Source organism: Macrobrachium nipponense, chromosome 12 (genome assembly GCF_015104395.2).
Source record: "Macrobrachium nipponense isolate FS-2020 chromosome 12, ASM1510439v2, whole genome shotgun sequence".
NCBI classification, from domain to species: Eukaryota; Metazoa; Arthropoda; class Malacostraca; order Decapoda; family Palaemonidae; genus Macrobrachium; species Macrobrachium nipponense.
Genome location: NC_087205.1, coordinates 17,875,415 through 17,902,573, shown reverse-complemented (window position 1 = coordinate 17,902,573; position 27,159 = coordinate 17,875,415). Strand labels below are relative to the sequence as shown.

At 34.6% G+C, this 27,159-nt stretch overlaps 1 protein-coding gene across 1 annotated transcript in view; it reads left to right on the top strand.

The window, feature by feature from the left end:
- Positions 1-27,159, top strand: part of LOC135224749 (collagen alpha chain CG42342-like) — a 165,165-nt gene that overhangs the window by 34,733 nt on the left and 103,273 nt on the right. The window contains exons 3-4 of the mRNA XM_064264075.1: positions 13,611-13,681; positions 15,048-15,083. Coding sequence (XP_064120145.1) covers positions 13,611-13,681; positions 15,048-15,083 — 107 coding nt within the window. The remainder of the gene's footprint in view (positions 1-13,610; positions 13,682-15,047; positions 15,084-27,159) is intronic.

Sequence of the window (27,159 nt, the reverse complement as noted above, 5' to 3'; positions counted from 1 at the left end):
TCTAGAAGGAGTTTTTTCGTGTTTTATTTTTTTGCCTAACAAGATCTTTTTTCAAGAAATTTTTTTTCTTTTACAATGTTTTACAGTAATTTGATTCAAATAATGAAAATAATTGAACCATGTGCAGTTTTTTACTTGTAAATACTTTCTCGAGAAGATCGCAATGGCCATCTCGACTTTGATTAGAGGGAAGGATTATTCGTTGGCCTTCAAGAGGAGTAATGGCATTTTCTTGTATCTCTCTCTCTCTCTCTCTCTCTCTCTCTCTCTCTCTCTCTCTGTCATGCTCTCTCCTCTGTATGTATGTTTCCACTTCTTGCAGAATGGCGTGAGATCTATATATCCAGTTATCAGTCTCTCTCTCTCTCTCTCTCTCTCTCTCTCTCTCTCTCTCTCTCTCTCACACACTTCTTGAGGTTCAGTATGACGAGAGATCCCTATGTCCGGTTATCTCTCTCTCTCTCTCTCTCTCTCTCTCTCTCTCTCTCTGTCATTAGGCTTCCACGTTTTGAGTTTCAGATTGGCGAAAGTTCTGTATATATCTAGTTATGAATCCCTCGTATCTCGGGGCGTGACATATTTCAAAATATATTTTTATATCCCATTAATATTTACTCGAATTTCTGTCAGATATGTTTTACGATATATCTCTTGTTAACTCGTTTGTATAGATTTCTCCCATTTCTGTCCGAAATAAGTTTTGAACTAAATCGTATTTTTTTCTTCTTCGTTTTCTTGTATTCTATCTGAAATTTACATATGATAACTTATAATTTGCCCTTTTATCTGTGCGGAATATACTTTAAAATCAGTCTTATTATATCCTTCATTTTCTCGTATTTCTGTTGCAGTTTCGTATCGAAGTTTTTATTTATATCCATAATCTTTTTCTCATATCTCTATCCGGGATATCCACTGACATATCTTACTGTAGCTCTACGTCATTTTCACGCTTTTCGGACGAAGATATACATCGGAAAATCTCTTCATTATATCACAGGAATGTGAGGAAAGGATCCATTAGGACCTCTGCCGCCCGATTTTCCGTTTGTCTGTCTCTTGATTTCGTAATGGAACTCTGTGGAAACCTTATAAAGGTGGAGGAGTGTCTGCGGTTGATATAATTTGGGATTCCTATTATCTGCTGGAATGAGGGGACAGAATACAGGCGCTGTGGTGTCGTTGTTTTAACTTGACTTTACTGCCTTGATGTATCATATTTTCAGTGTTGAAAGATTGAAGTGACAGATTAATGACTATTCATGTTTGTTATTTTGAAATCTTTGAGGTTGTGGCGAGATTTTTCGTCGTTGTCCTTCAAATAAGAAAAGTTTTAATCGATGATTGGATGACATTGTGATGGTAGCGAATGTTGTTAATCTGATTGGTGTATGTGTGTGTGTGTGTATATATATATATATATATATATATATATATATATATATATATATATATATATATAATCAGGCGTTGATTCAAGGACACAGGCCAATCAACATATTTCTTTATTCCGACGTTTCGTGAATAACATTTATTACATCTTCTGGGAATCTGTCAATTAATTAAATATCATAGAATTATGAAACAATCTTAAATTTCTTAAAAATTATTAAAAAGCCATAAAAAGACTAAAATTTACCAAAATAACTGGATATATTTATTCTTGTTATATTTTAGTCAATTTTAATCTTTTACGGTTTTTTTTTAAATTTTTGGTAAATTTAAGACTATTTTATCATTTTGTCTTATTCAGTTAATTGACAGATTCCCAGAAGATGTAGTAAATGTTATTACGAAACGTCGGAATATAGAAATATATAGATTAGCCTGTTTCTTTGAGCAACGCCTGATTTTATGCATGCCTTGGTCTTCAACTGCCTACACCTTTGTTGTGTATATATATATATATATATAAGATATATATATATATATATATATATATATATATATATCTATATATATATATATATATATATATATATATATATATATATATATATATAATATATATATATATATATATAAATATATATATATGTTCCTAACCCCCCTGTTCACTAAACTACACAAACTGGAAACTCTTACCTGTTGTCAGTAGTCCCCTCTGTCTGCAATCATGTCATTAGGCTATTAAGATCTCATAAGTACAAAAATATACTATTTATTACCCAAAGCAGTTGATTATAAAATAGGACAAAATGATTAACAAGTCATAATGGCAGAGAGCCTAAAACTGCCCATAAAGAAAACCAGTAAGTTAACATTCTACCCTCCTGACTAAGAATTCTCTCCCATACCCAAAATGTCAATAAGTTCATCGTATTAGTCAGGTTAGAGATTCCCGTCTCTAAATTAGCCATGAAATAGGACCCATCTGTAATAAAGATAATAATGCATAAAAGATATATCACACACATCACTCTTTTCAAAGTATTCATGTAAAGAGAGTATTTCACACTTCTCTCTTTTTCAAAGGTAGCAGTTTTCTAAGTTTTTACAAAATATGTCCTACCCTTATGATGGGGCGTTCTCTCCCGACACTCAGCGTGTAACACCTCTTAGCGTTCACCTAAAGGAATGTGACTTTCGCAAGTGCCTTGGACTATTAGGCCTGTAACACCCGTACAAACGAATGCACATGCCTCACAACCGGGTGAGTGATCTCTCGGTTAAACTGCTTGCTTATTCCAATTCTTTTCTCATGTAAGCTGCCCCTAAAGTTCAGCCTGTCTCCAAGCGAGAAGTGATATGTGACTTCACTTAACATTACATTGGCATTTTAAACATAATCATTGCCCCTCTTTTCATCTGACATATATATATATATATATATTATATATATATATATATATATATATATGAAATTCATTTTGACAGGTTTTTCCACGTGAATGGGTGACGATAACGTCATGAAGCCTCCGTAAACCAAACCATACCAGGTTGTTTCACTCTTACGTTGAGTTCTTTAGTAAGTAGACTGTTATAATGTATAGACGTAATTACGGGCCTTGACATTTAAACCAGTTTTGATAAACAGGTGAGAATGAGTTCATTTTGACCTACTGCATATGAGTAGGAGGCTGACACTGTTGTCTTATCCTCATTTATGATTATTTGAATTATTTAACAAGCGAATCGTTGGCTTTTGTATGTATGTAGGTGTGTATGTGTATATATACGTGTATATATATGCGTGTATATATATATATATATTATATATATATATATATATATATGAAAGTCTGTGGGTGTGTTTAATACTTGATGATTTTTTTTTTGGAATTCATTCGCATTCCTAAAAGTATCTTTAACCTGGCGTATTTTATTTGATTAGATAGAATAGATAGATTTGTTCATATTACTTCCGTCAGACTGATAAAGAACCTTTTAATGCTACAGTTAAACATTATCTTTCCGTACATCAGTTTTTTTATTTATTTTTTTTTATCAAACTAAGGTTATTCATCCATATTCATAGACATAATTAAAGTGGATATTATTACTTAGCCGTGTTTGAATGATTGGACTTTTGTATTTTATGTTTTTTTACATCCGAACTATGCATATAAATGAATGATTGACTCAGAGCTGTTGTCACAGATGTTAAAAGGACCAGGAATTCTGTCCTTTTTAAAATAACTGGATATTGTATTCTTGCTAATATGTGGTGCTTAAATTTAACGTAATAATTATTCCCTTTACTGGAATAATTTCTTGAGTTTTAGTGCTAGTAACTCCTAGGTCCCTGTCATATACATTTGATGGGTGACAGAAAGAACGATGAAACGTAATATCAACTCGGGTATTATGTTCAGAGATGAAATGTTGGAGTAACAAGGCTCAACTCACTTTTAACATGAAGATTGATATCATAAAGGGAATACTAGTCGGTGACATTATTGATCTCCTGCGTAATGCTTATGCAATATCAGCTGAACTAAAGTCCATCTGTATATGATTCATAGTTGCCTTTGTATGATTTTTCTGTAATTACTTAAGTTCATTACAGGATCAGTGTCTTTACCATTAGTCATGCACGATTAAGTTAATCAAATTCATTGCTTATATTTCATAAAGCCTCTTATTTAGCTAGTTTGTAATTTGTTGTTTGACCCTATCTGATTAATGGATCTTATCGATAGTCCAGGTTACTAATCCCGTAATTGCCTATGGTTTTATCCCCATCTGATTTATGGATCCCGGGACTTGTTTTTTAAGATTAATGGACCTTGTGTGATTTAAGGACTATAAGACTCTATAGTCATGCTTGTTGATTTATGTTGGCTTACAACCATATTTACTACGGGAAAGGTTTTCTTATTGCGATTGTTATCACTGAATTACATTAAAATCAATAACAGTTTTTTTTACAAGTGTCTTAGGTGCAGTGTGATTCCTTTCTGTGATCATCTTACCATCTTCATTTTTAAGTAGTTTTCTTCTCTCTCTCTCTCTCTCTCTCTCTCTCTCTCTCTCTCTCTCTCTCTCTCTCTCTCTCTCTCTCTCTATATATATATATTATATATATATTATATATATATATATATATATATTTCTTACATCTTACCATCTGCATTTTAAGTTTTCTTCTCTTCTCTCTCTCTCGTCTCGCTCCTCTCTCTCTCTCTCTCTCTCTCTCTCTCCTTACATCTTACCATCTGCATTTTAAGTTTTCGCCTCTCTCATAATTTGTTAATGTTAATCAAAAATTAAATTCAGTCAACAGCAAGCATGTTATGATTAACTACATATTATGATTTTCGTTTTGAACAGCTTCCCCTGTCGGCGGTTGACCTTCTAAGGCGTCATTTGAAATTAAATCTGATCTTGAGTTCTATTTCTATCCCTGACTTTTTTTTTTTTATCAAGATCCTTCCTTCCTTCCTCTCCTCTGTTAACCAACTCGGAATTTCTTCATTTACCAAAATATTTTCGCGTCATAATTTTTAAAATATTGGTTGGTTACTAGAAAATCGTATATTTGTAATACATTTGGATTTCGATAGCTTTTATTCTGCCATTTTTGATAGTGTAATATCCCTGTTGTTGTAGATGTTTAATAAGGTTAGTCCTTTTATTGTTATTATTAAGGATACTGAAGTTGTCCTTCCGGTGGCTTTCACCTTTTATTTTAATAACATAAAAGAGTACCGATCACTAGGTAACAAGAAGTCATTTGTATGATGTCTCTGCTGCCGGGTATTTCGTTCTTGGAGGATGACTGGATCCTCCATTTCTTCCGCCATTACCGGGAAGGGATCTACGCTGTAGGGGGAGGGGCGACGGGAGATGGCTGGAATGGACCCGGCGTATTGTTACGTATCCCCGGAAACCCTCTGGAAAAGAATGGCATGTGTGCCGTCGCTTCGTAAGGATGGAAATGGGAAACGCGCTGCTGTGGGGGTCTATAATAAGAGCCGTAACGACCTACAGAATCATTCCAGTCATTGGGAGTTGCCCGCCCCAACCTAATCATGTGTTTACTGATGTGTCTCTCTCATCGGCTGCCGGCGCCTTTTTCCCATAATAACTCGGATGGGTTCGCTCCAGGCATCGTCCGGGAGCTGCCTCTGCTAGCTAGGCTAGGCTAGCCAGGCTTCGTCCACCCTACAGTTAACGGTGACATCGCTGGAATGGTGATCTTGGCTCATGCGGGCGTTCATTTAAGACGCATTTCATCTTGGCGTAAGAATCCCTCGAGGGAAGAAATATGTATTTCACTACGGTATAATAGAAAACGGTGGTAACTCATCCTTCGATAAAAGAAAACGAGATTGTGGAATATCGTTTTCCGGATTGGAGAGCAGCAGCTGGTCGCACACACCCACCTAATCGTCAACTGAACGAAAGTTGGCGAGCGAAAGCTTGAGGGAGCAGTCTGTCTACCGGCCTGATTGAATTTATCGGCAGAGGAGATTAACGAAGTGTCTAACAGTTCCAATCTGTCTGTCCGTCCTTCGCCTTCCATTCTTCCTCTTCCATTCAGGTATCAGGTTTCTTTGTTTGTTTGTTTTTCGTTTTTGTTTTAGTGCTCGCGGGTACGCGCTGAGGTGGAATGCTAATATTTCATTGTGGGATAAAAAGAGTTCGCTTTACGCTTTCTTCCGAGATGTTTTTTGTATTGCTGATAACACTTTAAACTACTACTACTACTGGGTTCGTGATTTTTCATTGTCCTTAGACATGCTATTATATTTTTCATGTTTTCAGTCAAGAAAAGATTAAACATTTTCAGAGACGTATTGAAGGAATAGCAATCTATCTATTGCAAGCAAAGAAGCAAACCTGCCTCCCGAACGTGACAAGAAATAGTCCCATGAAGAATGTTCTACAGTGCAGATATTTTTAGAAAGATAAATCATCAGAATGAAAAGATTTTTTATGACAACGATTGTTTACCACTATGCTGTCTAAGAATTTTTTCTCTAAGGTGATTAGGCAAAGACTTGATCTAGAAAGAAAGGAGTAAGATGCGTACTTTAAGTAGAGTATAGTGAACCTTACATTTTCTGTAAGGACAAACACGCTTTATATATCCATTTTCTATTCATATACTATATACATAGTGCACACACACACACACCTTACACCGAAAGGAACCAAATTTATTTATTTAATTATTATTATTATTATTATTATTATTATTATTATTATTATTATTATTATTATTATTATTACGAAGCCTCTTTGATGACAAGCTTGGTGACGTGCAACTGAGCAGTTGAACCTCCCTTCGTTATCTTTATCAAAAAGAAATCCTAACTGGTTTGAGGTGAAGCTCACGAAACGTGTGTTTAAAAGTCCGCGATCTAAATTCCATCCAAAGCTGAGGAAAGCGAATAAGTGTGGTTTTGGATGTGGGTTTATTCATTCGCCACTGAACTGATATGGGGGCGAATTTTCTGTTTGCCGATGCTCGTTGTAATTAACACCGCAATTGCACCCCAATAGTTTCAGTTATTGGCCATTAATTCTTTCAGAGAGAGAGAGAGAGAGAGAGAGAGAACCAGCAGTGGTTTGCTTAAAAATGTGGGTGTATGTGTGTGTGTGAAAGATGCGTGTGTGTGTGTGTGAAAGATGTGTGTGTGTGTGTGTGTGTGTGAGAGAGAGAGAGAGAGAGAGAGAGAGAGAGAGAGAGAGAGAGAGAGAGCTATAAAAATACAGCTAACGTAGATATGTTTCTTTCGTGCGAATTGGCATGTAATGATGCGTAGTTCTTGGCAGAAAACTAAAGGCTCCCAGAGCCTCTTTTTTAAAGTATATTCTTTTGCTTTTTTCTTTATGTATTATTTTATAATTTTTTATTTACTCTTCATGAAATCATTTAGAAAATTCTGATTCAGTTCATCGCTCACGATAGACATAAAGAAATGATTTTGTAGATTTTCCTTGTCTTTTACGGTTAATGGAATGGTTGTGATCGAAGATACTATAGAGTACAATAAAGTATCTTTGGTTGTGATGAACAAAATTATTCAATTTTTGTTTACTTCCTCAAGAAAAAAAATTTACTCTCTCTCTCTCTCTCTCTCTCTCTCTCTCTCTCTCTCTCTCTCTCTCTCTCTCTCTCTCTCTCTCTCTCTCTCTCACACACACACTACGTCCATACACACGTGCAAAAATCTTGCATACTTTTCTTGATCCCACTTTGATTATGCTTACTCTGGTCTTCTCATTTGCTACAGTAATATAAACGGGAACAGTCGCACTGGATTCCATTCACGCCAAGCCTCTATTTCCTGGAATGATGTTAATTAACTGAGTTACATTTTTTATAAACATTCTTTAGAATCGGTCGAGCATCAGTGTTAAACGTCAGACCATAGTCATTTCAGCGCCAGGTGACATGAATAGATTAATCAGTCACTCTCGTTAAAAAGGTTCTGGAACCTCACACGGATGAAATGACATTTCGTTGTATCGCAGTTCTCCTAATTGCAGTCGGTGATTGCTTCATGTGTAATACGGTTCGAATCCTGACCAGTGCAGAAGCACTTGTCGGTTATATTTTCCTTTGGATGGGAAATATTCCCAAGGTTTAATCAATTCAATATTAAACGATATTTGCGGTTTAATATTTGTGAATATGGAAAAGTCGCGCGGGTATAAGTGACAAAAATTCATATACACTGCATACGTGCATAGACATACAAATACACACATATTTGTATGTATATACATGTATATGTGTGTGTCTGTGTGCATGTTCGTATGCAGTATATATATATATATATATATATATATATATATATATATATATATATAATAAAAGGAGCCCATAAAAACACCAAAATATAGAAAGTAAGTACTTTAATTTCAGACTGCTGTCTCTCTTTTCAGGTAGGTAATGAACGAGAAACGTTACCCAAGAAAGAGACAGCAGTCTCTGAAATATAGTACTTACTTTCTATATTTTGGCGTTTTTATTGGCTCTTTTTATCAGATGGAATTCTGTTGTAACAACATTATATATATATGTATATATATATATATATATATATATATATATATATATATATATATAATATATATATATATATATATATATATATATATATATATATATATATATATATATATATATATATATATAATATATGATATAGCTTTCATTTTTACTAGTAATACAAGTACCAATATAACGTTCTCAAGAATATTAATGTTCAATTCCTGTGTTTATCTGAGCCCATAAGGTAACCTTGCCGTAAAATATGAAGGTAATACAGACTAAATTTCTAGTTACAAAGTAGTGAACTGCTGCAAAAAAAAAAAAAAAAAAAAAAAAAAAATTGCAATACGAGAGAGCGGAGACTTTCAAGTCCCAACCCTAAAGACGGTAAGTTTAAAAGAAGATTCATTATACGTAGACTATCACTGTTAAACACAAGAAAGAATGTACAAACATTATGTGTCTTTCGATTCATAAAATAGAATGATTCTTTAGGAAGTAAATGATTCGGATTCTCTCTCTCTCTCTCTCTCTCTCTCTCTCTCTCTCTCTCCTCTCTCTCTCTCCAGATTCCGTGACAAGAAAAGACGAGTTAATCGGATTTCGGAAGGGGAGACGTCGAGAAAGTACCTTTACTGCCCATTGACCTGATTTATTACTATTATTCTTATTACTATTATTATTATTGTTATTATTATTATTATTAATTGTTATTATTATTATTACTATTATTATTATTATTATTATTGTTATTATTATTATTATTATGATTACTATTATTATTATTATTGTTTGTAGCTATCCTCTTTAGATTCGCGGTGTAATTATGGACCTGGAAACTTTATACATTTTAATCATTATTTTCCGAATTAGTTGTTTACATTACTGTAATATTTTGTATTGACGATCAAATGTTTTAATAAATAGATGTGAGCTGGGAATTTCCTTTTACTAATAAGAACAGTCGTTCGTTGCTGCTCCTCACGATATGATGTTTCTTAAGGTCAGGTGATTGGCTGCGGAATTTGTGGTTCGATTATTCCCGACAAAGGTAATTACATCCCTCTCTCTCTCTCTCTCTCTCTCTCTCTCTCTCTCTCTCTCTCTCTCTCTCTCATTTAGTGAGTGTCTGTGTGAGAACATTTTTATTTATGCGGAAGATACAAGTTCTTGTCAAGGACCGTTTTTCCTTTTTTGAATTCTGCGTAGCAATCTATGAAAACTGTCAGCCTCAGTGGCGTGGTCGGTGTGGTATTGGCGTACCACCTCGGTGACCGAGAGTTCGATTCTCGGGCATTCCATTTAGGGGTCAGAGATGTGTATTTCTGGTGATAGAAGTTCACTCTCGGCGTGGTTCGGAAGTCACGTCAAGCCGTTGGTCCCATCGCTGAATAACCACTGGTTCCATGCAACGTAAAAACACCATACAAACAAACAAACAGAACACAAAGTTGCCAAGCAGAGAATATTGTTAGAATACCCCCTTTTTCTTTCGGAATATTTTGTTCATCCAACTGGAAGAATTGGTGTGCAAAACTCGAGGAATACGAAAACAAAATAAAAACTTCGCGCTTGGAATTTTTTTTTTTTTTTTTTTTTTTGTACGCTAAAAAATATAATGAATTCGTTAAATCAAATGCAAGATTATTGTCAAGATCTGGAGAAAAAGGATATTTAATTGTGCAGAAAAACCTGACCATAGAATTATTTGGTTACGTTTCCCTTATATCAAGTAATGAATATTTTATTACTTAGCGAGAATTACGTTTCAACTTTCGTAAGAAATATTTTATAATTACCTAGCTAGAAAACACGCAGAAGCTTTGTCCATGACGTAATACTCTTTATAAAAAGAAACAAGTGAAAAATTTGCCCAGATTTTCTTCGGCGTATTTGAGTTTTCTGTACATCGTATAGTCAAGGCCACCGAAGATAGGTCTATCATTCGGTGGTCTCGGTATGATGCTGTGTGAGCCGTGGCCCTTAAAAATTTAACCACTTCCCGGTGGTGGCCTGTCTATATCGTTGCCAGAGGCACGATCATGACGAATTTCAACCTTAAATAAAATTAAAACTACTGAGGCTAGAGACCTGCAATTTAGTATGTTTGATGACTGGAGGGTGGATGATCAACAAACCAAATTGCAGCCCTCTGGCCTCAGTAGGTTTTGAGATCTGAGAGCGGACAGAAAAAACTGCCGAAAGAAAAAAGTACCGACGGACAGACAAAGCCGGTACAATAGCTTTCTTTTCAAAAAACCAAAATGAGTGGGAGCCTTCCGGAACATGCTCAACATGAATATTAAATCATTTAATTTTGCGGCTAACAAAAGGAAAATACTTCGCGGGGAAGCTAAGGAAATAGTATTTTACCTGAAAGTAATTAGTTTTTATTTATACACCGAAGTCCATCGAAAGATTTTACTTTACAATCTGACTTATTATTTACTTTACTTTTTGTTTTATTCTCCGTACGTTTCTTTGGCGTTTGATAATAGTATTGTTTTTATTGTTCATTGTCATAATGTACTTTGTCTTTGTTCTGCTGCTTCTCTGTAAAGCAACACTCTAATTTAATAGCTTAAAAATGCACCGGGCGATACTGTCTAGCGTTCATGAGTCCAGACTGTAATTAATCACATTTCGATTGATAACTTACGTTTGATAACAAAGAATTTCCTTCAAGTTTGTTTGTGGCCTCCTGGTGTCTTCTAATTAGTATCCTGTGTGTGTGTGGATGTCAGCACAGATAGCTGTGTGAGTTTAAACAGCAAGTTCTGTATGTGGGTAGGAAATAAAATAAATTGTTCTTGACCCTTCACTTTCCTTTTGTATTTAAATTGTTTGCAGCTTTCTTGTGAGTCTGATTTCTCCCTAAAAAAGATATTCTTGTGAATGATTTCTCCCTAAAAAGATACCTTGTTCATTCCAGCACAGCTGGAGCGGATGGTTGAAGGAAAATTATTTATGGAAAGCCGGGAAAACAGTGAGAAAGATAAGAGACCCTTGAAGGAAAACGCCAGACATTTGGGAGGAGACTGATGTAGCTCTCTAATCGACTTTGGAGAGAGATAGACAACATAAATTGGAAATCTGTATTCAGAGAGCGATTGAGCCCACAAGGAAGAAGAAGGTTGGGTAAAAGAACCATTTGCCAGGCACTGACGAAAGCTTCGAAGATGATACGAGAACTTTCTTGAAGAAGAAATATTAGTGATCACTTACTCAAAGGGTCGAGAGACAGTGCGTTTTCATCTCATTCAGTTATTTTCCGGGAATTTATAATATTTGTAAAAACTACCAGTGCGAAAAATTAACAGCAGGCAACCCAGTCTTCAATAGACACTAAGAAGATAGGTGGTGTTTTGAAATAAAATTGATATTTGTACCTTGTTTTCGGTATGAGGAACCAAAGGAGTTACTTTGCTTGTTAAAAATCATACTTACAGTTTATTTCTGAATTTCATAGATATATAGAGGAATTTGTTCCATTTTGTCTATAAAGAGAGAGAGAGAGAGAGAGAGAGAGAGAGAGTGGAAGAGAGAGACGATTAGAGAGAGAGAGAGAGAGAGAGAGAGAGAGAGAGAGAGAGAGAGAGAGAGGAATGTTAGATTCCCTCTCATAATGGAAGAGGAAAAGAAAATCTCATTGCAGTTCTTCCCCCTTGAGAGAGTAAAGTTAAGAGTGAGGCGAGGCGAGGAGGAACCTTCTCCCCCACCCCTCCCCTGAACCCCTCCCCTGTTACGAATTGGGTTAGAAGTTGTGAGGGGGTGGAGGGGATAGGGAGTCGGGAGGAGATGCCCTCAGGGTCTCAAGTGTCTTACTTCCTACTCCGACGAATATCTTGACCCTGTCTGAGCTGAGGATCTTTCAGAAAGTTTTGGGGCGGATGGCTGGAATTGGATTCTGGAAAGCAAAAGCCTCCGAAAGGTCCGCTGGACTCAAGATATCTGGACGTTCGTGAATTGAGTAGTTATCAAGGATCTATTTTTTTTTATTGTCTCGTAATATATATATATATATATATATATATATATATATATATATATATATATACATACATACATATACATATACATATATATAATAAAAGGAGCCCATAAAAAACGCCAATATATAGAAAGTATGTACTATATTTCAGAGACTGCTGTCTCTCTCTTCAATGTAGTTCTCTGAAATATGGTACTTACTTTCTGTATTTTGACGTTTTTTATGGGCTGCTTTTATTAGATGGAATTCTGTTATAACGGAACATTTTTACCAGTCATATATATATATATATATATATATATATATATATATATATGTATGTGTGTGTATATAGTATGTGTATGTGTGTATATATATATATATATGTATATATATATATATATATACTATATATATATATATATATATATACATATACACATAATCGTTGTTTAGAACAGGATTCGGAAAACCCAACCGGCTTAGGCCAATTTGCACACTTTTCAGCAAAAAAAACCGTGCCTATGTTGACAAAAGCCGTGAGTCAGGACCTGTTAGTAGACTGTGATGGGTTGCAGTTAGGGTTACTAGCCATTGGGCTGGTAACTTTATCCAACAAGATTTGTTGAGGTCAATGGTGAAAGATCCATAATGGAATAAATAAATGTGGTTTCTGCTACAACTGGTATTATTATTACCAATAAACATATGTATACAGAAATATTGTATGAAAATTCGTAAAGTAACTAAGTCTACGGACATAACCAGCCTCGTTTCACGGGCAGAACCTTCTCTGTTTCATGGAATCCCTCCTCACCCCACCCCCTTTGGAGTCGGGGGGCGGGAAGTAGGATGAAACCCCATTATAAACCATCTTAGGGGTCACCACCATAACCCAGCCAAGTTTCATTCCCATCGGACCAGTCGTTTGGCCGTGATTAAATGACAGACGGACGGACAGACATTACGTCCATTATAGTAAGATTATTATTATTATTATTATTATTATTATTATTATTATTATTATTATTATTGTTGTTGTTGTTGTTGTTGTTGTTGTGGCGGTTTCTACTACGACTGGTATTATTATTATTATTATTATTATTATTATTATTATTATTATTATTATTATTATTGCTGCTGCGGTTTCTGCTACAACTGATTCATGGTTTTTTTTTTCTTTTTTATCAGGTCCGCCTGGGAAACGAGGACCGAGAGGAAGACGAGGAAAAGATGGGAGACCAGGAGATTTGGGCCCTGTGGTGAGTCTGTAGATCGAGACGAAGCAATAGTGTCTTCTTCATGTGTTCGAATAGTGAATAATATATAGATGAAAAAAAAATTATATTCTCCGTAACATGAAATCAGTTTAAAAAGGAATAAATTGTTAAAAATATAAACTTGTATGTTATATATATATATATATATATATATATATATATATATATATATATATATATATATATACATATATCATGTTTATATTGCTGTGGTTTACATTTATTTCAGTGGAAAATATTCCATTACGTTAAATTTTCCAAACCTCATATAATGGACTTTCTTCTCGGACATTTATAAATGATAATTCTGGTTTTCAGAACTATTAATATTAGAGGCTTATGTAATTTATTTCATTTGACTTGAGGCGACTGCAAAAAAAAATTAATGTTACTCAGTAAAAAGTAACCTGACTTTAACCAGTTCTTACTTAAAATAATGATTACCTTGAGTTATGAGCATGATTCTCTGTGCTATATCGCAACCACAAACTCGCTTTCTATGAACCCTAATTTAAATCGTAAGACATTCTGGCGTCCGAGGAAATATAGAGTAAAAATCAAGTTAATCCTACAAACTATTTCTGACAAAATGTTGATATTTTAGTTTGTTCAAATAACTCGAGGTTCATCAAGCAAGGAAACGAAACTTTCGAGATATTACGTGCAATGAAAAGTTCGGAAAAGATTCTTCATGTGGCAAATATTCAGACATTAAAAGTAAAGCGAAATAATTTACCTGTCTTTAATAGATAAAAATCATATTGAATCACTTTTTCCACATTCAAATTTAGGGCCTAAGCAGCTAATTCATGCGTATCTTCAAACATGCAAATGCTTACGGTAAAGTTGTTTAAGCGCCCTTAAATCAAAACTACAGGTAGAAATTTTAGCAGTCGTCTGAATACTATTGAATTAAAAAAATTACGCTTCATCGGTTCATCGGAAGCTGAAAATGTGGTTTTGAATTCAGTGAATTGCACCATTGCCAGCAGGTCATTTTTCATTCATCCAAAAGTCCAGAACACGAAATTAAAATTATTCGGATACCTTCAGCTTCTCTCTCTCTCTCTCTCTCTCTCTCTCTTTTTTTTTTTTTTTTTTTTTTTTTTTTTTTTTTGTTTTTTTTTTTTTTTTTTTTTTTTTTTTTTTTTTTTTTTAAAGGCTGAGCGGTTGATGCTCAACTAAAAATCCTGCAGTGATCGTTGCAAAGAAAAATTAAGAGCTGAAAACTGAGAGTTTCAAGGAAATGAATGATGAAAGGAGTTCGGAGGACGCATGCGCGTAGGAGGTTTGAATGAAAAAAAAAAATGAACGTGATTCAAGTTTCTATTAATAACCTTTGTTTCAGGGTCCAGCTGGTCCGCCTGGAAAAAATGGATTTCCGGTATAGAATATTGCTATTTAGATTATGATTGATGTATTTGTTTTGGTGTTGCTGTATGATGGTCATGCTTCGTGTCTTATTATACATTTTACTTGGTCTCTGATGTATTGTTATGTATTTTGTACGTGGCTTTATTTTTTTTTCTTCTTTTGCTAATGCATAGTTATGTTGGTTTTGATGTTAATTGCTAGTTGGAATGTGTTAATTTTGCACTTTATTATTATTATTATTATTATTATTATTATTATTATTATTATTATTATTATAGCAAATGTTTTCGACGCGTTTAATTATTATTATTATTATTATTATTATTATTATTATTATTATTATTATTATTATTATTATTATTATTATTATCTAGCCGATGCATGCTGCATTCATTAACCATGGCATGGACAATTTTATCTTTTTCGCATTGGACATGAAGAAAAAGATAATGCAATTTGAATGCGTGGCTGATCGCCAATTGTTGCATGAGAACAGCTCCTATGAATTAACAATGAGAATAATTGAATTAAGGAAGCTGATATTGTAGTCACCAATGGGGGCGGGGGGTGGGGGGGGGGGGAAGTGGAGGAGTTGCTGGGAGTTGTGTCCGATTAAAGTTGCCAGTTCCCTAATTATTTTTATTATTGTGTTTCGTGTTTTCATCGTAAAATTTAACTTGACTTTTTGTTTTTATTTTGGTTTTATGTAATATTCATATCATTATTAATGATAGAAGACGAATATTGAGCGAAGCGTTAATGCACTTGCCTTATGACAAAAATAATAAGAGAGGGGGGGGGGGGAATCAGAATGTTTCAACAAATCTTAGAGGTTTGTAAGCTTCTATAATGGGTCATCCTTAGGCCCGAAAGCCAACAGTTATTATTATTATTATTATTATTATTATTATTATTATTATTATTATTATTATTATTATTTCTGTAATATCAATGGTGACAATGAAGTTCCATAAGACAGATGGGGATATTTGATGTAAGCTTATTCTAAATTTATCCTCTTGTTTTATAAGTACTCGTACATAATGAGGCGAGAACTTAATACTTTTGAAGTTGCCACGAGAATACGTAAATTACCTTTCCTCATGTGTCCTCTAAATATTTCATTATATTTCCTTTTTAAAGTTCCTTCGTTAGCTGATGGCCGGAGCTTGTATTTCGTGCATCTCTCTCTCTCTCTCTCTCTCTCTCTCTCTCTCTCTCTCTCTCTCTCTCCTTCCTGCCGTGTATCCTCTTGATCCCTCTTGACATAAACTCCTTGTTCCCTCTTATGACTTAGCGTCGCCTGCAGCGTACACCATCTCCCCCTTCCCCTGCCTCTCCCCCTTTCTTCATCTCATCCCTCCTCCCTCCTTTCTCACTTCTTCTTCCTTCTGCCCACCCCTCCTTCTCCTCTACCTCGTATAAAAGGGATTAATGAAGGCGACGGGATGACGAAATTAATAGTGCAAAGTGGTAAAATAAAGATATGTGTTGAAAATGGAATTTAGATGAATAAATAGATATGATGGTTGATGGTCTTTTAAGAAAGAAATACACAATGTTTGGCGTAAGTGGAGGAATAAAGTGGAAAAGATCCAGTAGACGGTATATATGATTAGTATTTGCAAACCAGAAATGTTATAGAATAGCATTGCAGGTTCTGTGGAACCCTCGCATGATAAAATTGAGAAAAAAGGAAAAAAAATAAAGGTAAATACAAAATCAGATTAACGAACATTCGCATGCAGCCCTGTAATGCAAATCGGGAAACCATAAGTATGGTGCTTCGTCTCTTAAGTTTTATTATTACACCCTCTTGAGCTTATGAAGAAATTTTCTCTGTTAAAATGGAACTTGTGAAAAATGGCGAAGTAATATACCTTCTTGCGACGGTCTAAATCACACACATACCATGGTTGGGAAAGTGAAATCAACACTTAGAATAATCATGACATTGGCATCAAAGGCGCCTGAGTGGTGTGATCGGAATGGTCTTGGCCTGCCACCTCGGTGGCCGCGAGTTCGATTCTCGGGCATTCCATTGAGAGGTTGGAGATGTGTATTACTGGTGATAGAAGTTCACTCTCGACGTGATTCGGAAGTCAGGTAAAGCCGTTGATCCCGTTGATAAATAACCACTGATACCATGCAACGTAAAAACACCATACAAACAAATAAATTAGCATTGTCATCAAGATAAGAATATCCTTAGAAGCTCCTGGCATCCAAGCAAGTGGTATTCCGGTAACCGTAGAACGAAAGAACTTAAAACCATACAAATGAAACCTATTGTAGTTCTCGGTCAATTCTAAATAAAACATTCACCAAAGGCCTCCAAGTCTGAGCAGAAGGAAGCTTCTAGCCCAAGGTAGATGTATCAGTAGTTCATTGAAAGTGGCACTGAGCTGCTACTGTTAGATTTTTTCGCAATTTAGAAGATAGTTAATTCATTTACCATTAAATATTTCATATATATGTGGATTACATTTGATATACACTTAAAACTGCAATGAGCATGTTTTTTTTAGAACGAGCATTGAAAAGCCACTGTGCGGCCTAACGAGATCCCATAAAAGATAAAGTTTAATATGATTATAAAGAATAAATGAAAGAGAATGTGAGATGTTGCGGTATAAGTTTCATAATTCAGACCTAATATAATTTTCTTAGAGCGAATCCTTTATTTACGGGGCTCATTCAGTTCACTCAGTTGTCAATTTACGTAATTCTGTAATAACTTTAAAACTAGTTACTTATTCCTGAACAAAAGTGAGAACATATCGCATAATGATCAATATGCAATTGATGCTGTGTTGTCAAAACGTCAGTCCCCACTTCCAACTCGAAGTGACATCAGTCTCCTTTATAGAAAGTGTAGCCTTTGATTCAGCGTTTTTATTTCCTTCTTGGATGTTTTCTTTAGATTATAAAGTCACGGGAAGATGACTTATTGTTGCTTTTACCAAATAAAGGACCTGGGTTCGATCCTGATGTGAGTCAGACACTTATTTCTGTTCCACACGTGATTTATGTGTTGATTACCTCTGTCATATATATATAAATGTATATATATATATATATATATATATATATATATATATCTATATATATATATATATGTGTGTGTGTGTGTGTGTGTGTGTAAAGATAGACAAATAGATAATTGTGTGTAAGTCAAGACAGAATGAAAAATGGAGGGGAGAGGAAGTTAGAAAGAATAAAAAAAAGGGGGGTCTACGAAGGGTACTTTTCCATCTGAGACTTTGAGGAGAAAGGGCAAAGGCTAAGCCTGCAAGGGGCGAGGGAAATGAAGGGCTTGTATCTCACTGTTTAATTACCCACTCTGTAAGAAGTGGCCATCCCCACTTGGATATCTTAATTGGATGGAAAATGTAACTTTTTTTTCTTTCTTTCTTTTTCGCGGAATGTAGTGAAGAAGTTTTATTTGTTCTCGCAGAAGGTGGGTGGCTCAGAATGAATCTGTAAACGAGTGCGGGCGATTACAGGATCTTTTATTAATGCTTTTGAGAGGTTTATGTAAGATTATACTTTCAGATAACTTTTTTATAATTTTTTTTATTATATTGTCTGTAATATTTACTCTATGACATTCTAATCATTTTAGCTCGAGTTCGGACTTTGATTCAGCGGCTTTATTTTATGAATGATGTATATATACGTGTATATATACGTGTATATATACGTGTATATATATATATATATATATATATATATACACACACACACACACACACACACACATATATATATATATATATATATATATATATATATATATATATATATATATATATATATACATGCTTACACACATAGTGTACGTTGTATGTGAGATATGAATATACATTTAATAGTTCCCCGTTAATATTTGGCCAGAGGTAAGTGTGACTACCATCAGAGTATTGGAAAGGTTTGCTTGTGTTCTGTATAAGCAATTGAGTAACATCAACCACATATTTCTTCCCTTCTGTTTTGGCAGAGCAAGGCTGCTAAATGAGAACCTCAAACTTGCTTCATTTCAGCTCCTTAAAAATTAACCTTTACGTCAAAGTGTGCTTAAGTTTATTTAACAGTCGCTCGACGACCCTCAATTTGATGTGAATCCCCAGAAGTATTGCAAATTAATTAGCAATGCTAGTCAACTTCCACGTTATTCGTCACCTAAGGGGTACAAGTATTTCACTATTTGTAATCAGCTTTATTTAATGTATGCACCTCGGAGATGATATTTCTTTGTATTTGTGAATAACACTTAATTTTTTTATTCGATTTTATACCTTTGGAATTTGTTAATTATTTAGCTACTTTTATGTGATATTAAAATGTTACATGTTTTATGGTTAACATTTGTTTTACTCGATTTTATGCCTTTGAAATTTGTGATTATTCAGCTACTCTTATGCGATACTAAAATGTTTCATGTTTTATAGCTGAGATCCTTTTTTATTAGAGAACGATTTGCTAATTGGTTCTTTTTCGTCCTTTAACTTTGATTTCGATGATGTATTTCATGCAACTCTTTCAAGTTGCATGAAATAGCTGTAGTCAGGGTTTTGTCGTATGATAAACAGAGAATCGCATCTTTCACTTCATTTGGAAGGATGTTACTTTTAAAGGTTGTTATTCTGTACGGTGAGGTACAACGTATATGTCTTTCCCGACACACTGTTGATAATATGGATATTTTTTTTTATCTTACAGCGTTCCTTGTACCCCAAGAAATGCTCCTTTTTTTATCATTTTTTTAGATCATTAGTTCTCTTTACTCTCTTGAAACAGGTATGTCCGTCGTCTTAATTATACTGAATGCTTATTCTCACCCCTAACAAGCCCTTGGGGGTAAACTCAGTGAGATTCGAGAAGAGTAAATCAAAGATCTCGTTAAGCAACTTTATTGTAATACTTTCTCGAATAAAAATATTAATAGGGACTTGAGGGAATGATACATACCAGGTGATATTGCTCACTTCTGGGCCACCGTCCCGAGTGTATTGGATATAGATGAAATCTAAGTGAGCACTGAACCTTCTTCCTCGCACGAGCGAACATGACTGTAGGGTCGCCTCTCTTATTTTCCCAGTAGAACTAACTGCATTCAACAGCGGTTTCTCTGTTTCAGGGCCAAAAGGGACGCCGCGGCTACCCTGGGTTCCCGGTTGGTGGGGTGGTAGTTAGTGGCATTTCTAGGGGCTTAGGGGCATCTTAACACACGTGCTTTTGCTGAAGTGGCTTATCACGACGCTTTAATAATATAATCCATCCAAATCCTGCTCCTCTAAATCTCTTTCTTGAGTCACAGTCGTGTGATTTGGTGATATCTGGGTATTGTCTTTTGCTGTTGTAGTAGTTTACGAATATTGTTGATCATATTCTCGTTTTCATATTGGTTTTGAAGTTTTTATTTTACTCTTAACTATTTTGTGGGTTCATTCATCATTTTGATTTTAAAGAATTAAGATTTCATTGTGAGACTTATTTTGGTTCATGTTTTTTCTTAACTTTTTTTTTTACAGAGCATTTTCTTTTTATTTGATTTTTTGGTCATAACTTTTGATTGCTTTCGTATTTTACTATCTTACTAATAGTCTTTAATTTTTTATGCAAAAGTAATACCATTATAACAACCAAATCACCAAGGCACACTTCCATCGTAGACATTTGGCTCTCGTGAATTACCCATTTTTCCGTCCGTCTTGTAAAGAGCAGAATTATAAAGTTCATTAAAACTACGAATCAATTTCCTTCACATAATCAATGGCTTTTTTTTTTTGCCAACGGACTTATCACCATTTTTTCAACGCTCTGTTGATTCCATCGATATTAATTCAACTTCTTGTGATCCTCGACATCATCATCATCATCATCATCATCATCATCATCATCAGTGTTAGAACTAATACTAATACCATTAGCGATATTTTCCATTTAAAATTCAGCTCGCTGTGATCATCATCGTTATCCTCGAGAATAATTAGCCCTGTTTCCAGTAAGAATTTAGCGCGCTGTAATCAAGAGGGTCCTCATAATTATCATCTTCATCAGGTAGCTCCAGGTATTACGGATGCGTGTCGAGGTTATTAACAGGTAGAGAATTACCTGGGAAAGGTCTACAGTTCATTCCCCTTCGTCCGTCTGTAATCAAGGTCATTCTTTTGATATCCTCCGTAAACGATCCGTGTTTAGTTTAGCTGTAAAGCCCTCCACCCTTTTTATTTTTTTTAATCAATTAAATTTATCACCACCTCTCTCTCTCTCTCTCTCTCTCTCTCTCTCTCTCTCTCTCTCCTCTCAGTGACTGAAAAAGTCGATGTTTACTTTTTAAGATTTCTCCATTTTTCATTGTTTAATCAGCCAAATACTCTCTCCCTCTCTCTCTCTCTCGGTCTCATCTCTCCTCCCTCTAAATCTCTTGGCTCTCCTCTCTCTTCTCTCTCTCTGTTACTGTTAAAAAGGCGATGTTTAAAAATTTTTTATATTTCCCCGCCCTTGTTTTCATTCTTTAATCAGCTGAATACTCTCTCTCTTCTCTCTTCTCTCTCTTCCTCTCTCTCTCTCTTCTCTCTTCCTCCTCTCTTCTCTCTCTCTCTCTCCAAGTAATAAAATCCAAAATAAGAAAGAAACAAATAAAGAGAGAAATCAAGAATATCAGGTAAAAGAGAAAAGCAAACCAACCAATGAGAAATGCAGAGGTGTCAGCAAAAATTTCAAAACATCAGCTCCGAAATTCTACTCAAGAGATAATAACTGTATTTATTATGCAAGAGGATATTGCAGAAACGGAGAAAATTGCAGATTCAGACACAAAATGAATAATTATGATGAAGGAAGATCAAATATTATGGAAAAGTTGGATTTTTTAATGTCAGAATTTCTGGAAATGAAAAAAAGAACAACATACCAGAACAGGAAAGAGACATGGGAAAATCCTTATTACTACCAGTATTAAATGAAGGAGAAAAAACGCAAACCATCATAGTGATGAATGCGCAGGGTTTAGTTACGAGTAACTCAAAAAGAAAAATAGAGTACTTAGAAGAACTAACCCAAAATGAAAAGAAAATAGATATAATGAATATAAGTGAAACCTGGTATTCCCAAGAGACTGGAATGATGATCAAATAAAAGGGTTCCAAACTTATAGATCAGATAGAAAAAATAGGAATCAAGGGGGAACCGCAATATATGGGAAAGACAAAAAACAAGGAAAAATATATGAGAAATATAGTAACTCAGAATGTGAACTAATAGCGTAGAATTTGAATCTGAAAAATTGATGAACATAGTAATATATAGACCTCCTAATACTAAAGAGTTTGACTTAATAATTGAAAAATTGGATGATATATGTAGAAATCACAAGGACTGGACTATTCTCCTATCTGGTGACTTCAACTTTCCTTTCGTAGAATGGAAAGAACGAATAGGAGATTGTGGTTGTACTTATACATATAAAAAAAGAGAGTAATAGTAGTGCAGAAGATAAGAGGCAATTTGAAAAGCTATTAGATATGCTACTAGAATACAACATTCAACAAATAAATCACCTGCCAACAAGAAAGGAAAATACTTTAGACCTAGTATTTGTGAACGAGATGAATTATGTTAAAGAAATAATAGTTTATAATGCGAATATTTCAGACCATAATGTCATAGAATTAACAGTTCATTCCAAAGCAAGTGAAAATAGAGATAAGCAAGAAATGAAAAAGTGGGAAGGATATGGAAAATACAACTTCTACAGTAAAATATAAAATGGTCAGAAAATTAATGAAGAATTAAACAAAGATTGGATAACATTTTCGTAAGTGATGACATAAGGGTAAATACGGAGATATTATATAAAATATTGGAGAAAATAGTGGAAAAATATATACCGAAGAAGAAAAGTAAACATCATTCATGCATACCAAGAGACAGAAGGATCTTGTTCCAGAAAATCAGAAAGTGGAAAAAAGGTCTTGCAAAAGAAAAAAATGCATGGAAAGTTATAGAACTAAAAAGTAAGATAGAAAATGCAGAACAAAAAGATTATACAATCAAAAGAAAATGAAAACGGGACTTGGAAGAAAAAACCCTATTAAATATCAAGCAAAACCCCAAACTATTATACTCATATGCGAAGAAGATGAATAAAAGAAGAATAGAAATAGGCCCTCTGAGAATTGAAGGAGATTAACGAATGAAAAAAAGGAAATTTGCAACATACTGGCAGAACGATATAAGAGAGAATTCACCCCTAGAATAGATAATGAAGATAATGATATAGAAGTAAGGGATGAAAATAGTGAATATTTAGCTGACATAGATATAATGAAGCTGATATTGTGCAGGCAATTAATGAAATTAAAAATGGAGCTGCTGCAGGGCCTGATGGAATTCCTGCTATTTTGTTAAAGAAAGTAGTTCATTCTATCGCAAAGCCACTTGCAATATTATTAAGACAAAGTGTAGATACAGGCAAGATTTATGAGGAGCACAAATTTAGCATATATTACCCCTACTTTCAAAAGTGGATCAAAGACTAGAGGCAAGTAATTATAGGCCTGTGAGTCTAACATCACATATTATGAAGTGTATGAAAGGGTAATGAAGAAAAATATTATGAAACATTTAATAAAAAATAATTTGTTTAATAAAGGACAACATGGTTTCGTACCCGGAAAAAAGTACACAAACCCAACTGTTAGTCCACCGTGAGAACATATTCAAAAATATGAAAAGCGGAAATGAAACAGATGTGGTTTATTTCTGACTTTGGCAAAAGCTTTTGACAAAGTAGACCATAATATATTAGCGAAGAAAATTAGAAAACACAATATCGTGGATAAAGTAGGAAGATGGTTAAAAGAATTTTTACACAACAGAAAACAGATAGTTATTGCAAACGACGAGAAATCGGATGAAGTCAAGGTAATATCCGGTGTGCCGCAAGGTACGGTGTTAGCTGCAATACTGTTTGTTATTATGATTGAAGACATAGACAATAATGTGAAGGGTTCGGTAGTGAGTAGTTTCGCAGATGACACAAGAATAAGTAGAGAAATTACTTGTGATGAAGATAGGAACGCTCTACAAAGAGACCTTAACAAAGTATATGATTGGGCAGAGGTAAATAGGATGGTATTTAACTCTGATAAATTTGAATCAATAAATTATGGAGACAGAGAAAGAAAGCTATATGCATATAGGGGACCTAATAATGAAACAATCACAAATAAGGAAGCAGTTAAAGACCTTGGTGTGATGATGAATAGGAAACATGTTATGCAATGATCAAATAGCAACTCTGTTGGCAAAATGTAAAGCAAAAATGGGAATGTTGTTACGGCACTTCAAAACAAGAAAAGCTGAACACATGATTATGCTTTATAAAACATATGTTCGTAGTCCACTTGAATATTGCAATATGATATGGTACCCACACTATCAAAAGGATATTGCACAAATAGAGAGTGTACAAAGGTCCTTTACAGCTAGAATAGAAGAAGTTAAGGACCTAGACTACTGGGAAAGACTACAATTCTTAAAATTATATAGTCTAGAAAGGAGAAGAGAACGCTACATGATAATTCAGGCATGGAAACAGATAGAAGGAATAGCAGAAAATATCATGGAACTAAAAATATCAGAAAGAGCAAGCAGAGGTAGATTAATAGTGCCCAAAACTATACCAGGAAAAATAAGGAAAGCACACAGGACATTAATCCACTACGCACCAGCATCGATAATGCAGCGTCTATTCAATGCGTTGCCAGCTCATCTGAGGAATATATCAGGAGTGAGCGTAGATGTGTTTAAGAATAAGCTCGACAAATATCTAAACTGCATCCCAGACCATCCAAGATTGGAAGATGCAAAATATACCGGAAGATGTACTAGCAACTCTCTGGTAGACATTAGAGGTGCCTCACACTGAGGGACCTGGGGCAACCCGAACAAGATGTAAGGTCTGTAAGGTCTGTAAGGTCTCAGTGACTGGTAAAGGCGATGTTTACTTTTTAAGATTTCTCCATGTTTTCATTGTTTAATCAGCCAAATACTCTCTCTCTCTCTCTCTCTCTCTCTCTCTCTCTCTCTCTCTCTCTCTCTCAGTGACTGAAAAAGGCGATGTTTACTTTTTAAGATTTCTCCATGTTTTCATTGTTTAATCAGCCAAATACTCTCTCTCTCTCTCTCTCTCTCTCTCTCTCTCTCTCTCTCTCTCTCTCTCTCTGTTACTGAAAAAGGCGATGTTTAATTTTTAATATTTCCCCTTGTTTTCATTCTTTAATCAGCTGAATACTCTCTCTCTCTCTCTCTCTCTCTCTCTCTCTCTCAGTGACTGATAAAGGCGATGTTTACTTTTTAAGATTTTTCCATTTTTCATTCTTTAATCAGCTAAATACTCTCTCTCTCTCTCTCTCTCTCTCTCTCTCTCTCTCTCTCTCTCTCTCTCTCTCTCTCTCTCAGTGACTGAAAAAGGTGATGTTTACTTTTTAAGATTTCTCCATGTTTTCATTGTTTAATCAGCCAAATACTCTCTCTCTCTCTCAGTGACTGAAAAAGGCGATGTTTACTTTTTAAGCTTTCTCCATGCTTTCATTCTTTAATCAGCTAAATACTCTCTCTCTCTCTCTCTCTCTCTCTCTCTCTCTCTCTCTCTCTCTCTCTCTCTGATTGAAAAAAAAGGACGATCCCCCAATTAAAGTTGGAAAATAGCTTTTGGGAGTGTCGGTGTCAAACATAAAAGGGACGCAATTCTAGAATGGCTGTCACTTTCGGAATACCATTCCGAGCCGTTTATTAAGCAAACGCCTATTTTAATGAGTTATTATTTAGAAGGAAAAAAAGCCTATTTCTAGCTGGCTATTGCCAATCGAACGTCATGTCAGGTAAGTTACTAGAAACCTAACGGTATTTAAGCTATGCTTAAATAGCGTTGCCCAGAGCTGTTTGAATTAATAGAGTCCATTTCGTCGTGACAATCACAGAGGACGCGCCATATTGCATTAGCTGATGCTGAGAATAAATCACATCGATTTGACTCAAAGATTGCTTTTACTATTAATGAATACGCTATCTACTTACTGTTATTTCGAAATTGATGTCAGTGAGAAATCTTTATTTCAGAGTGATTCATATCGAGGAATTGGATTCGGTGTTTTTGTGCGCATTATATCAAGATTAAGTCTTTTTTTTTTCCGCTCTGAACTTTTTCTGTTGGATAGAATTATATGGATTATAACAGCTGTAAACTTCTCTTTTTAGGTATTTTTATAACTATTAAAACGTCATTTTTGCTGTCAGCATTAGAGGAACGCTTGCGTGAAGGCGACTGATTATTCTTTGCGCTGGAATTTAGTCGTAAGACACCCTTACCAGGTTCTTGTCGTTAATCGAGACTTGTTTACACAGATATATGAATTGTGACTTTGAAAGTCATTTTGAAAAGGAAAAATAATAAGAAATTTTGTTTAGCAGGTTTGACCGTCACCGTTTCAGAATATTTTTAGTTTTGACGACTGTAGTCATTTGAAGATAGCAGTGGAAAGAGAAAATTAAGGGTACTTAATAAAGAGGGTTACGGTAGATTGATATAACGTAGAGTAGTTTAATGTAATGTGCCGTAGAACCTTTCAGTAGATTTTAGAAAGTTGATGGGTCAGGAGAAGTTAGTATGATATCTGTTTTGGGGAAAATTAAAAAGTTAATTCTATTACGAAAATTATTTTTAGAAAAGAATTTTGAAGAAATTGGGTTATTCTGTGGTAAGGATTTTTTTTCTCTAAGTTTTCAAGCATTATTGTTGTTATTATTATTTAATAGGGTCCTTTGTATTTACTCGAAGTATTTCATATAATTCTCCTTTTGTTCACAATACAGTTAAAAACGTTATTAGAATCTTAGTCATTAATTAAAATCTTGCATTTTGATGTGGGTGCTATTAGCCATTGGTAGACTGGCAACCCAGTATTCTTTAAATTTTTCAGTAATAGGCAAGCTTATATTTAAAGGGAACACTATGCATTTTTAAACAAACTTGTAGTAATTAGTCAGCAGTTTAAAATGTATTAAGCACATAATTT